Raw genomic sequence first — 15397 nt, 5'->3', positions numbered from 1 at the left:
AGAGAGAGGTAGAGAGGCAGAGAGGCTTAGGGAGGGAATTCCAGTGTCTAGGGCTCAGATAACTGAAGGCACGGCCATCAATGATGGAGCAATTAAAATCGAGGACGCGCAAGAGGCCAGAATTGGAAGAGCACAGAAATCTCAGAAGGTTGTAGGGCTGCAAGACTTTACAGGGAGAGGGCAGGACGAGGCCATAGAGGGATTTGAAAACAACAATGAGAATTTGAAAAGTTTGCATTGCCAGACCAGGAGCCAATGTAGGTCAGCGAGCACAGGGGCGAAGGGTGAACAGCACTTAGTGCGAGTTAGGGTATGGGTAGCAGAGTTTTGGATGAGCTCAGGTTTATGGAGCGTGGAAGATGGGAGGCCGGCCAAGAGAGCATTGGAATAGTCAGGGCTAGTGGTAACAAAGGCAAGAATGAGAGTTTCAACAGACTTTGCTGCCTTTGGATAGTATAATCCAGGTGACATTGTTTGATGTCCCTCGCTTGCCACAGCCTTCAAGCCATAACAAGAGCATAAGAAGTTTTACTTTTTGATTCTAAAATACAGCTCATTAAATACATTTTAGGTGAGGGTTGGTGGTGATTTATAAGTGCTGTGTATTTGGGTTGGAATAAAAACATTTTGGACAATTCCTTAAAGAACAGCTGTTGTGTGCCTTCTGACCTTGTTGACATCTAAAGACCTTTAGGTAAGGATGTCCATACAATAGGAAACAACATAATCAAAGCAACCTCATATCAGTCAGTTAGAGTTAGTGGACTCAGAATGTAAAAGCATGATACATCTGTCCTTAAAATGATCAAGCAGCTTTCCTTCTATAACTCACTGAGTAAATAATAATGTTGTGCTACTTGTGGCATTATGTGAGGTGCTACTAATCCATACAGACCAGGAAGATTCCAAGTTCAATCCCTTGTTTGTATTCAAGTAATTGATCATATCTCAAGCAGTGATCGGGTCAATATAATGGCCTCAATATTTAGAAATGGGGCATATCAGTCAAGGTTTTCACTCCTAAATGCTATTCAGTGACCTCTGGTTTATGCAGTAATGACAGAATGGGGGTTTACACATTGTTTATACTCACATATGAAGAAAACACACTCAGGAATGTTACTGTTGGCAGCTGATGCCTCTGCCACAATACCCAGCATAAGTCTGTGCCTTCAGGAAAAGAGAAAAGAAATTGGGTGGACAGGAGAGAGTTTCATTAGGTAAGAATGGCTATTTTGCATTTGGACTTATTTAAATTCAGACAGTTCAAAATTAATTTTAAACACCGACTAGAACAACAATCTTATATTGTGATAATGTAAAATAATTTCCGAACACTAAAACCCTGAAATTATACTGTGTGATAATAATGTATTCCTCTTAATTCCTTTCTCAAGTTGTTTAGGGATGGTATAAAATAAATTGTTTTAAGGTTGCCACTAAAATAGTAGATGGATGAATTTTAAACAAACAAAATATGTCGCTACTCAGATGTCCCAGTTTGACATTCCTGAGAATTTTATCTGGCTATAAATGGCACGGACACATGCACATTCAATTTAAGAGAAATATTACAATCTGCTTATTGACAACCACAAATGACTGGCAGACAAGATAACAACCATGGTCAAAGGCCTGACTTAATTTCTACAGTGTTATCTATCAATTGCGCAACATTGAAAAATATAGAAACATAGAAACATAGGAGCAGGAGTAGGCCATTCGGCCCTTTGAGCCTGCTCCGCCATTCAATAAGATCATGGCTGATCATCTATCTCAATACCATATTCCCGCGCTCTCCCCATACCACTTGATGCCTTTTGTGTCTAGGCTCACAGTGCCAATGATTTAATGCCAATGTTCAGAAAACCACTAGAAGTTACAATTTATAGGATATCATCCTTTTCACAAGTATTTTGTTGCAGGCCACCACTTGAGCCTACATTTTAATTTGTCTATTACTGGATTGCTCAAAGTTGAGCAAAAGGGTGCCAAAGTATATGCATTTGTATAAAAGAGCCCTTTAAGTTTCAGGTTTCCAGGATATGCTGTCTTGGATACATTTAACACTGTGCTATTGGTTACTTATTACCAGTTCCTAAAATGTAAAACCAGGGGCACTGCTTATCAAACAACTGCCTCATACTTCTTCTGCTTCCAAATTGAGGTGAAGGCAAGAAAATTAACTGCAGCAAATCAGTACACCTTTCAGCAATGGAAGACGATAGAATGATTACTATTGTATATCATTATATCGACATGGGACATGTATGGTGGTAAGACAGCAATTGACAACATCTGAAATACCATTAATGAAGTTTAGAAATAGAATGACAGTAATTCCCATTTAGCCAATTTCATCAGAAGAAGTTGATATATTTCCTCGCTAAAGGATGGCAGGCAGCCAGCACCTAGTTCTTGATAGGTAAGCCTTTTTTTCTTCTTTCTCCCCAACCCCATCTCCTACCGTACTAGATCTCCGTGGTGAATTTCTCCAGGATTTCACCCGCTCATGTGCCAGAACTTTAGTAGAAGATCTGTAAACCCCAGAAAGAAGCATATTAATTTATTGGGGCATTCCTACACTCAAGTGTACTTAAGGGTAGCAGAAAATCTGTAACTCATAATTTATATTACAACTTCGAAATCTTTATTAAAACCAGTATACTGATAAGTAGAATCTTACATAATATATTTACAGCAATTGCAAGTTGGGCACAAGTCAAATTGCTCAGCCATGCTGCTTTCTGTACTTCTATGCATGTGTGACCTGAAAATTCTGTCCATCACTGCTGTTTATTTTGTCTCCTTCTTCTTCTTCTTAGGCAGTCCCTCAGAACCGAGGATGACTTGCTTCCACGTTAAATATGAGTTCGCAGGTGACTGATGAGTCCAATGCGGGACCTACAGTCTCTGTCACAGGTGGGGCAGATGGTAGTTGAAGGGGCGGGAGGGTGGGGTGTGTGGGTTGATGTGCGCTCCTTGCGCTGCCTGCGCTTCGCTTCCGCTTGCTCCCGGTGAAGAGACTCGAGGTGTCCGGTGCCTTCCCGGATGCTTCTCCTCCACTTTGTACGGTCTTGGGCCAGGGATTCCCAGGTGTCAATGGGGATGTTACACTTTTTCAAGGAGGCTTTGAGGGTGTCCTTGAAGCGTTTCCTCTGCCCACCTGGGGCTCTCTTGCTGTGCCGGAGCTCTGTGTAGAGCGCTTGTTGTGGGAGTCTCGTATCGGGCATCCGGACAGTGTGAACCGCCCATCGGAGCTGATTGAGCGTGGTCAAAGCTTCAATGCAGGGGATGTTGGCCTGAGCAAGAACACTGATGTTGGTGCGCCTATCCTTCCAATGGATTGCAGGATCTTGCGGATGCAGTGTTGGTGGTACCTCTCCAGTGCTTTGGATTTACAAAATTTACATGGATTTACAAAGGGTAAATCGTGCTTGACTAATCTACTGGAATTTTTTGGAAAATAAAAACTGACTGTAAAAGATTCTATAGATATGTGAAGAGAAAATTATTGGTGAAGTCAAGCATAGATCCCTTGCAGTCAGAACCAGGAGAATTTATAATGGGGAACAAAGAAATGGCAGACCAATTAAATACATACTTTGGTTCTGTGTTCACAAAGGAGGACACAAATAACCTCCCAGAGATGTCGGGGAACATAGGGTCTAATGAGTGGGAGGAACTGAATGAAATCAGTATTTGTAGGGAAATGGTGTTAGGGAAATTGATGGGATTGAAGGCCGATAAATCCCCAGGGCCTGATAATCTACATCCTAGGGTACTTAAAGAAATGGCCCTAGAAATAGTAGATGCAGTGCTGGTCTTCTTCCAAAATTCTATAGATTCTGGAACAATTTCCATGGATTGGAGGGTAGCTAATGTTACCCCACTATTCAAAAAAGGTGGTAGAGAGAAAATGGGGAAGCCTGACATCGGTAGTGGGGAAAATGCTGGAGTCCATTATAAAAGCTGTAATAGCAGAGCACTTGGAAAACAGTGACAGGATCGGACAAAGTCAACATGGATTTACAAAATGTAAATCGTGCTTGACTAATCTACTGGAATTTTTTGAGGATGTAACTGGTAGAATAGATAAGGGAGAACCAGTGGATGTGGTGTATTTGGACTTTCAGAAGGCTTTCCACAAGGTCCCGCATAAGAGATTAGCATGTAAAGTTAAAGCACATGGGATTGGGGGTAACCAGTGACTAGTGAGGTACCACAGGGATCGGTGCTAGGACCCCAGCTATTCACAATATATATTAATGATCTAGATGAGGGAAATGGATGTAATATCTCCAAGTTTGCAGATGACACAAAGCTGGGTGGGTGTGTGTGCTATGAGGAGGATGCAGAGATACTCCAGTATGATTTGGACAGGTTGTGTGATTGAGCAGATACATGGCAAATGCAGTATAATGTGGATAAATGCGAGGTTATCCACTTTGATGGCAAAAACAGGAAGACAGATTATTATCTGAATGGCAATAGATTGGGAAAAGGGGAAGTGCAGTGAGACCTGGGTGTCCTTGTGCACCAGTTGCTGAAGGTAAGCATGCAGGTGCAGCAGGCGGTTAAGAAGGCAAATGGTATGTTGGCCTTCGTAGCGAGAGGATTTGAGTACAGGAGCAAAGAAGACTTGATGCAGTTGTACAGAGCCTTGGTGAGACCACATCTTGAGTATTGTGTGCAGTTTTGGTCGTCTTATCTGAGGAAGGATGTTCTTGCATTGGAGAGAGTGCAGCGAAGATTCATCAGACTGATACCTGGGATGGCAGGAATGACGTTTGATGAGAGATTGGGTCGATTCGGCTTATATTCGCTGGAGTTTAGAAGAATGAAGGGATCTGATTGAAACTTATAAAATTCTAACAGGACTAGACAGATTAGATGCAGGAAGGATGTTCCCAATGGCGGGGGAGTCCAGAACCAGGGGTCACAGTCTAATGATAAGGGGTAAGCCATTTAGGACAGAGATGAAGAGGAATTTATTCAACCAGAGAGTGGTGAACCTGTGGAATTCTCTGCCACACAGGGCAGTTGAGGCCAATTCATTAAATATATTCAAGAAGGAATTGGATATATTTCTTGCGGCTAAAGGGATCAAGGGACATGGGGAGAAAGCAGAGACAGGGTACTGAATTTGGATGATCAGCCATGATCTCATTAAATGGCGGAGTGGGCTCGAAGGGCCGAATGGCCTACTCCTACCTTCTATGTTTCTATGAATGACCTGTCAACAGAAACTAGCAAAAATATTAGAAAGTGAACCAATGAAATCATAAAGTCCTTTTTGAAATAAAATAAGGCCACATTTTATTCTGAGTAACTGAAATCTTTGTCTCCAAAATAGGATTTGTAGCTTAGGAAAGGCTCGTAAAAATTGCAGATTTCACAATAACATGATTAAACATAACTATAAAATTGTCTTTTGTGTCTTGGAGCACCTCCATTAATGTTTTTACTTAAAGGCATCACCCAGTACCAAAAATTTGCCAAGAGTTGTCACCCCAATTAGTTGAAGGAAAATCCTACAGTTTGGGTATGTACAGTTCAAACAATCTTTTTTTACAGTGGAAAATAGAAATTCTAAAATGGGTGTTGCTGACAAGGCCAGCATTTATTTCCCAGCCCTAGTTGCCCTTGAGAAGGTGGAGCTAGAGCTTCTTCTTGAACTGTTGTAGTCCATGTGGTGAAGCTACTCCCACAATGCTGTTAGGTTGTGAGTTCCAGAATTTTGACCCAGTGACAATGAAGGAATGGTTATATGATCATGTCGGGATGGTGTGTTGGAGGAGAACTTGCAAGTGATGGTGTTCTCATGCATATGCTGCTCTTTCCTTTCTACGCGGTGGAGTTTTTAGGATGGTGACTTGCTGCAGCGCATCCTTGAGACAGTTCACCTGCAGCCTTAATGCGTTGGTGGTGGAGGAAATGGATATTTAAGCTGATGGATAGGATAACAATAAAGCAGACTGCATTGTCCTGGATGGTGTCAAGCTTCTTGAGCGTTGTTGCAGCTGCACTCCTCCAGGCAAGTGTAGAGCATTCCATCACACTACTGACTTGTGCTTTGTAGTGTGTGTAGGAACTTTGCGGAGTCAGGAGGCAAGCCACTCACCACAGAACACTCTGCCTCTGATGTGGTCTAGCAGCCATAGCATTTATGTGGCTGGTCCAGTCGAGTTTCTAGTCAAGGGTGAAAGCCAGAATATTAAGGGTGGGGGACTCAGTGATGGTAATGCCATTGAATGTCAAGGGGATGTGGTTCAGCTCTCTTCTTGGAAATGGTCATTGCCTGGCAACTTTGTGGCAGGAATGTTACTTGCCACTTATCAGCACAAGCCTGGATTTTGTCCAGGTTCTGTTACATGAAGTCATGGACTGCTTTATTACCCGAGGAATGGTGAATAGAGCTGCACACTGTACAATCTTCAGCGAATAGCTCCACTTCTGATCTTATGATGGATGTAAGTTCATTGATGAAGTAACTGCAGATAAATAGTCAGAGGATGCTGTTCTGAGCAACTCCTACAGCAATATCCTGGGACTGAGAGGACTGGTCTCCAACTACAACAACCATCTTCCTTTATGCCAGGTTTGACTCCAGCCGCTGGGGAGTTGGCTGCTGATCTCCATTGATTTCAGTACATACTGATAAAAAATACCAGAATGTTTCGTAATACTGACTTGACAATCAGTTGCCCGAAATCAAGGGCACTAGTGATGCTTTGTTCCTTGGGGCATAATTCCCCATTGTTAGGAAACTCATACCTTTCACTTAGGATGAGTAACACCACGGAAAGTTTTATAGTACTTTAAAGGACGTTGGTAGACTAGTATTCTAGATCATAAGTTGGGGGCCGAAATATTCTACCTATATTTTGGTGTGAAGCTAAGAATGTGTTTTTATATATATAATCAGCCAATCGCCTATAGGTGATTACAAAGCTAAGTGTCATTGTCGTGATTGCCATTGTTGCCCAGTTTCTGGGATTTTTCCAACTACCTCAACATACTGTCTCACAAATTTTCAAAGAGTACCTCGGAGGCGATGTGACGACGGAGCAAGGAGTCTTAAGGTAATCCGTCACTGTTGAAAGCATGGACGTCACAAAACATACTTATCGGTCAGGTGAGGTTCATGGAAATTGTGCACCATCTATATTTAGGTCCCTATTAATTTATTATTATAGACAACGTTCCAAAAATCCTTTCTACCTTTAGACCCCAGCACCTTATTTTTTTAATAATAGGTATTTGAATTAACCATATCATAATCCGCTTGACGGTTTGCTCCATCACGTTAGGTGAGGGGGAATCATGACTCGCTTTGCTGGATGGTGCAATCAGAATTTAATTACTTTTGTCCAACTTCCAATGTATTTTGCAGATATATAGAAGTAAATTCAACTGCTTCAATATTCAACTATAGCGGCATTCCAGGTTTCCCAAATCCACACTGAAAAATAAGGTTCACAACAAACATTGAAAATACTTAGATCAATTAGATCAGACAAACCAGATTTCGCATTAATCTCGCCACCCCGCTTGAAGTTGTTTGGAATGACCCGTCTGAGTATCTTTGGAAAGTGATTCTCACTTTTCGTGATTGGAAGGTTTACTTGTGCAATTCAACAGTTAATAGTTCTTTTACGAAATCAAGAGCAAAATAAGCTGTAACCAAGACTGATTTCACTTGCGTGGGTGTTACTTAGCTACAATTTATGGTTTTAAGTATGCTAATAAGGATGGATTCTTCTCCAACGAACCAAGCAGCATGTTCAATCACGCGGAATACAGTAATTATCCATTGATCCTTCAACTAATTTCCAGCTATTTTAAGTATCCCTTGACCCTCCCCCTAAGCTTTTCATGCCTTTAAGTATTTTAACGAGAAGATGAGAGGCGAACTACTGAGACATATCTCACATATTTTCCACAGTTAATTGCTTTAGTGCAGAACTTGGATTTCAAAAGCTCATGCTTGTCTATGGATTATGCGTAAACACGTTCGCCCTGTGCAAAAGATATATAGTGCTATGCTTTTCGATTCCACTCAGAACAAGAACACACACGGGAATGTCACAGCATTTATATGTCCGTTTTTGCTGCTGAATAATGCATGCAATTGATCACCATGTTATTTCCGAGGCGGTCGTTTCTAAATATCATTGGGCATTTGCAGTAAACATTACTTGCACACGTTTCAATCTAACGGGGTTCTCGGCGTTTAGCTTTGTATTAAAATAATAATAAAATCTGAACTGGTTATCAACTCCAAACTTGATATGAAAATACCAATTTTGAAGAGAAGTAGTTTCTCTATGTAAAATTCTGATGTGCGATACAGTACCCTTATAATATTGTTATAATTTACTCCGTTTATAACTACTGTATTATAATTTACAGACCTTACAACTCGAGGCGACCAAAGCAGAACAGGTACTTATTTCTTTTTATGTTTCTCAGGTTTCATGCGTGCTCTTTAAGACTGCTTTGTCCCAGTTTTTAAATTCGTGTAGAATGACTAAGTCTGCAGTGGCGTGTCATGGAATGCAGTTACTTTGGATTTAGATTGTCAGATTTGCATGGATTTTGGGGATGACAGTAGCGCTGTCGTTTCCTGGTCTTAGCCATAATTGGTTTGACGCTATCTACCGAGCTGGAAGGTATTCTCAATTTCAAATATTTCACTTGGAAATGTTCCTACGTAAAGCATTATCACTTGACATACACACAAAACAGTAAATAATAATAGCAGCAGGAACTTTAATCAAATAATTACTGAGACTATTATAATTGCAGCATAGAGATAAATATTTATACCACTATCTCAGAATCGGTGATATTCATCGTTTTCCTGTTGTATCTAGCAGACAAGAAGTACAGACAATGTCGACTGTGCTGAACAGCCAAAAAGTGCTTGCGATGGCAGAAAAATCAGAACCGGCAGATTGCTGAGCAAACTACTCCGTCAAGGAAATTCAAGTTGGACTATGGATATAACCAAAGGTTTTCTTAAGTAGCCTGAAGACAATACAGGCGAATCTTTATATTTCTCTGCTAAAATAAATCTCAGATGTACGCGCCTCTCATTAGTGTATAAAGTGCAACGGCAAAATGTGCAATTTTACTGAAATAAAAATTCTACAGTCAAATTAGCGAATCTTTTAGAGAATGTAACATAAACGTTTATATACCTTTATGCAACTAATAACTTTTATTTAAGTTAACCCATGCATTGAATATTTATTTAACATTGGTTTACTGTTAGAATGTTAGCTTTCAGCTAAAAAAACACTTTCATTAAACTTTCCATCTTTTAATCTTGCTATTTTTTAACGTTAACAAAATTGTTTGTGTGCATAGATGTGTTTTGTATGCTTGAGAGTAACGCCATTACATATTCTACATTAAAAAAATTGCAAAAATCTGAAATAAAAACATAAAATACTGGAAATAAACTCAGGCTGGTGCTTATCTCCTTTAACATTTCGTGTGTATGCTTTACCGTTACAAATATCTACTTAGATTTTTTTTCCTGACAAAGACAAGATTCATTTATATGTGCTTACAATAAGAACAGTACATCCTTGAGACTTCAGGCCTGCTTGAATTACAATCTGGAACTATATCACGTGAGATCAAGAGATGGCTGAGCGCACTGGATAGAACAAAGGCTATGGGTCCCGTCAACATCCCCACTATCCCGCTGAAGGCTTGTTCTCCAGAATTAGCCACACTTCTAGCCAAGCTGTTCCAGTACAGCTACAACACTGGCATCTCCCCGTCAATGTGGAAAATTGCCCAGGTATGTCCTGTCCATAAAAAGCAGGACAAATCCAATCAGGCCAATTACTGCCCGTCAGTCTATTCTCAATCATCAGCAAAGTGTTGGAAGGTGTCTTTGACAGTGCTATCAAGCACCACTTACTCACCGATGCTCAGTTTGGGTTTCAGTAGGACCACTCAGCTCCAGACCTCATTACAGCCTTGGTCCAAACATGGACAAAATAGCTGAATTCCAGAGGTGAGGTGAGAGTGACTGAGCTTGACATCAAGGCTGCAATTGGCTGAGTGTGGCATCAAGGAACCCTAGTAAAATTGAAGTCAATGGGAATCGATGGTGGTGGTGGGGGACAGGAAAAGGGATCTCTCCATTGGCTGGAGCCATACTTAGCACAAAGGAAGATGGTTGTTGTTGTTGAAGGCCAATCATCACAGCCCCAGGACATCACTGCAGGAGTTCCTCAGGGCAGTGTTCTAGGCCCAGCCATCTTCAGCTGCTTCATCAATGATCTTCCCTCCATCATAAGGTCAGACATGGGGATGTTTGCTGATGATTGCCCAGTATTTAGTTCAATTTAGTACTCCTCAGATAATGAAGCAGTCCACATGAAGCAAGATCGGGATGACATCCAGGCTTGGGCTGATAAGTGGCAAGTAACATTCGCACCACACAAGTGCCAGGCAATGACTATCTCCAACAAGAGAGAGTCTAAACACTGCCCCTTGACATTCAACAGCATTACTATTGCTGAATCCCCCATCATCAACATCCTGGGGGGGTCACCATTGACCAGAAACTTAACTGGACCAGCCATATAAATGCTATGGGTAAAAGAACGGGTCTTAGGCTGGGTATTCTGTGGTGTGTCACCTTCTGACTCTCCCCAAAGCCTTTTCATCATCTACAAGGCACCAGTCAAGAGTGTGATGAATACTCTCCACTTGCCTGGATGAGTGCATATCTGACAACACTCAAGAAGCTTGACACCATCAAGGACAAAGCAACCCACTTGACTGGCACCCCTTCCACCACCTTAAACATTAACTCCCACCACCACCGGCGTACCATGGCTGCAGTGTGTATCATCTACAAGATGCACTGCAGCAACACACCAAGGCTTCTTTGACAACACCTCCCAAACCCACGAACTCTACCACTATAAGGACAAGAGCGGCAGGCACATGGGAACACTGTTACCTCCAAGTTCCCCTCCAAGTCACTCACCATCCTGACTTGGAAATATTTTGATGTTCCTTCATTGTCATGGGTCAAGATCCTGGAACTCCCTCCCCAACAGCACTATGGGAGTACCTTCACCACATGGACTGTAGCGGTTCAAGAAGGTGGTTCACCACCACCTTCTCAAGGGCAATTAGGGATGGGCAATAGATGGTGGCCTTGCCAGCGATGCCCACATTCCAGCAACAAATAAAAAAAATAAAAAGTAAAATAAGACTAGATGATGTAATTAAACAACAGAATCATAAAACTCGGGAAGAGGTTAAAACGAAAAAAACCTTCTAACCTCTTGAGGGTTGATTCTAACAAGAGCTCATTTTGCATCTCGACATTTTTAATAAACCTTTCCATGTAAATATTTGAATTAGGCGTTTTCTGAGATAATTTCGGCAAGACTTGCAGCATGCAATAATATCTATAACAAAAGATATTTTAAAATTATCAGTGTGTGTGTGTGTTACATTCGCTTGACGAAAAAATGATTGCAGCATACTATGTACTAATAAGCAAGAGCCTTGAGCGAAACATTCTAACTCTGTTGTACATCAGAGCACTGTGTGAGAGGACACTGGAACCCATGCAGTTTCTAGGGGAGTAGTGAGTGGGCAAAACAATCGCCGGCAAAAGCATTTTCTAAGTATTGCTTTCACCAGTTATGATGGGTCCTGAAGTTAATAGGCATAAGTACACATCGTGATGATCAAATACACCATGCAACATGATGATTATTGCGTTGCTGGGGCCACATAGAAATCCATCTTTGCAAACAACGTTGGAATGTTGTAACCAAAGTTGTCATCATCAAAAATGGCCCCTTGCTAGATTGCTATTGGAAGAAAATGTGAAATGTTACACAAAAAAAAACTTGAGCATTGAAATCGCTTAAAAAGACTCTTGGGCGGATGTGGACCAGGACAGAACTTATGGCCGCCCTCTGGTGCCGCCTGACCGTCTCCCAAACCCCGGGGTCAGGGGCATTAGCACATTGTAAGACGATATTCCCACCAATTTCGGTGAAACTAGGGGCAGACCAGAGTGAGGAGAGGCGGTGAAAGGATTTCAATGCAGAATTTTGCCACCGCGTAAGTGGACCTGCTATGCTTGCCAGATATTTATTATAACAATAAAGCTAGTCGATTTCGCAAGGGTTGCTCAAGGGAGTTAAGGGTCAAGTATAGTCTTAAGGTGAAATAAGGTTAGAGGGTGGAAGACAATTAGATGCGGACTTAATTAAGTCCCGATTTTAAGCTCATACATCCTGTCCATTTAGTTATATACTGGTCAGTCTCCCACGGCATTGTAAATGGGGAGTCAAGAGCAAATATAAACTTCAGGTGAAGCAGAGTAAGAAGACAGATAATTGGATATAGATGTAAATATAAACGCCGGGTATTAATTTAGGCGTTTTCCCAACCGATCATGAGAACTTCGGCAGAAGCTCCGGATAAATGGCATCCATGAGGTTTCTGCAGATCTTAAGTTATAGCGGATGATCGGGAGTTTCCATTTGGAAATTCCCAATGAAGTATGTATGCTTTTGCATTACAGGCTAAGGAGCTGGCAGATGTAAAACTATACTGCTGCCACTGGTAAGAGAGTGTAATTTCAGTGTGGTAAGTTTACATAGACAGTTTCTATTATAAATGTGGACATAGAAATTTATAACGATAAATAAATTAACACAAAGGGTGACAGAAATGTGAAGACAATAATGATCTGTTGACAAGAAGTGCCACACATAATAATTTTAATATGGAATAGATTTAAAAGCAACCCATTCTTGATTTTTTTGGTTTGCTTATTATAGTTTATTGTTGTGTGATTAATTGTAGTACCGGCACAGACACGATGGGTCGAAAGGCCTCCTTCTGTGCCGTGAATTTCTATGATTCTAAGGAAACTGGTCATTTGAAATCGCCCTCTTTATGGACGCTTAGTGGGGCTGGACACACCTTGCATTGCTAGTGCCATCAGGAGAGAAATGTGTTGTATGACCTATTTCCCTCGTTTGAATGGTGCTTTAATACGCCTTCCCAGTTGTAGACTGACACGTGAAATGCCCACTCACTAGTTCACTAGGATTAGAAGGGGGCAACGAGTGGGGACTTCGTGTTTCCACGTCTCGTCCAAAATTCTGCCCAATGGACCCAGATATAGGCATTGATGTGCCACACCCGCACCACGAAGGGAAGGAATTCAGATGCTTATACGTGGCAGTACTACCACTGAGCCGGGCTGACACTTATCTTCAAGATATTAAACAAGTTGGATTGAGTCCGTGATATGGCAGATTACATCCTCAAACGGTCCGTGAAAGAACCAGCTTCATGGGCCTAAGCCCATTCCACTTTCCAATTTCTTTTACGTTGTAATGAGTTGATGAGATGAATCTAAGCGCGTTGAAATTTCAGCAGCAATGCATTGCATTTCTTGTCTGTTATACAGTTAAGCTGAACCATTTAAATGCAAGAGTGACCATTAGATTTTAAAATCTTGTGTATTAAATTAAAATAATGTTGTAATGTGTAACTTCCAGCCAATGAGCAATTACAATGCCAGTAATTTTAAGGCGACCTATCTTATCTGTATGCAGGATGGGTGGATGGGATTTAATGCAGAGTTAACTATTTTGTTCACCATTGTTTTCTGAACACATTGGCATCTTGCTGAGTTACGGTTTCGTGGGCACCAACTGTCCTTGCCGTCATTCCTTCACCCAAGTGACCATTATATGCTTGTGAGTCTTGACATTGAGCGTTTGCAGGCTATTCGATTGTGGCAGTGGGAGGGGGAAGGGCAACATACCCAAACCAATCAGCGTAGGACCACACGCTTACCAGATAGCGGTTTCCGCTTCTTAACCCGGAACACTGAGATCAACTCTGAACGCTTCTACTTTGGCATGCCACGCTCAGCTAACATGTAGCAGAACATGGGCTTTGCCAATCCATACTCCTCAGCTGCGCACTAAAGAGAGAAAAAACACAGACATACCTGGTATTTGAAGAGCATGTAGCAAAAGAAAATGTATCTAACTTTTGCACACAGACTTCAAGATCCCTGTCAGGCATTTCACAAAGATACATTTTACGAGCTCTAGAGGAAAGCTCCTCTCTAATCCCCTGGCTCAGCCAAGCACATTTCAGATTCTTACCTTTAGGGCTAAGTTCTCATTTTTAAGCCAGCTCAAGTTCCAGTTCAAAAGGATTTCAGGTTTTTTATTCAAGACTGCATCTCACAATATTCCATTCAGAGCTACCGTCTGTATTTTATGTAACTATTGTGCCCAATCCCTTCATATCTCGGGGAATTATTGTTCTTGCTAGTGGCATTATGGATCAATTGCAGCACCAAGAGACACAACTTCAGCTGCTTGTGCCGTTCAATTAGTGGAGGGAGCATTTCCCTGGATGGTTTTACGCTAAGTCTGCAGACTTTCTTCACAACCTCATGTCTTGCTTCGTGTCTCTTGATATTCACCACCCCCCCACCCCCTCTCAAACTAATTTCGCTCACAGCACCTACTTTCCTTATACACCACCCCAGGACACAAATGATAAGAGGCCTGATCGTTTTGTTTCCATGGGAACCCGTGTTGCAGATCTTGCTAAGACCATGGTTCTAAGGTAATAAACACACACACACACATATTTATATATATATATGTGTGTGTGTGTGTGTGTGTGTGTATATGTGTGTGCATCAGATTCCAGCCAAGGAGTTTCAACAGATGAAAATTTTGGTCAAAAATATATGTTTGTTTTGGAAACTTGCCCCTGTTCAACCACTTCATGTCTAGAAATAACTTGGTTAACAGAGAAATTATTCAATGCAAACGTAAAAGGTTGATTGACTGTGCTACATTCCAATATGTTAAGTTAACAAACGTTTTATCTTACGTCCCATGCAGCAGCTATCAGTAGAGAGGAAACAGGCATCTGTTCAGACAAAAAATTTACTCACTTTTAGTTTTGGACATTTTGCGTGGCTTCATTACATCAATTGACCTCTTTTATTGGTTCTAAGATCAATTAATAAACGCAAAATAGGTGTTATGAAGAGTCTCAAACTCAAAGGCTGTTACACAACTAGCGATTCATTTATGTCTAAATATTTTGGTTGTAGTTGAGAATGGACCTCGCTTGGCATGCAGGCCTGACAACATAGAAAATAGGAGCAGGAGTAGGCCATTCGGCCCTTCGAGCCTGCTCCGCCATTCAACGAGATCATGGCTGATCATCCAAACCCTAGCACCCGGTCCCTACACCGACAGCCATCCACCCAAGCCCATCCCCGTAACCCCACGTATTTAATCCCCCCTAACACTAAGGGTCAATTTTTTTATCGTGGCCAATCAACCTA

General features: G+C 41.5%; 1 protein-coding gene across 4 annotated transcripts in view; it reads left to right on the top strand.

Annotated features, from left to right (window-relative positions):
* LOC147114292 (protocadherin alpha-C2-like) overlaps positions 1-9729 on the top strand; it is a 308165-nt gene extending 298436 nt beyond the window's left edge. Inside the window, exons 5-6 of one of the 4 annotated variants that reach the window (XR_015079398.1) lie at positions 8416-8448; positions 8883-9705. Coding sequence is in view for 2 of the 4 variants with exons in the window: in XM_085995967.1 (XP_085852093.1) it covers positions 8416-8448; positions 8880-8914 (68 nt within the window). In the remaining 2 variants the exon portion in view is untranslated. Of the gene's footprint in view, positions 1-8415; positions 8449-8879 lie in introns of all 4 variants that reach the window. The other 3 variants (XR_015079397.1, XM_085995968.1, XM_085995967.1) reach the window with 3 other exon arrangements.
* The last annotated feature ends 5668 nt before the right edge of the window (positions 9730-15397 follow it).

The sequence above is a fragment of the Somniosus microcephalus genome, chromosome 8, assembly GCF_052327205.1.
Source record: "Somniosus microcephalus isolate GS21.2 chromosome 8, FLI_Smic_1.0, whole genome shotgun sequence".
NCBI classification, from domain to species: Eukaryota; Metazoa; Chordata; class Chondrichthyes; order Squaliformes; family Somniosidae; genus Somniosus; species Somniosus microcephalus.
This window is presented reverse-complemented; position numbering and strand designations above follow the sequence as displayed.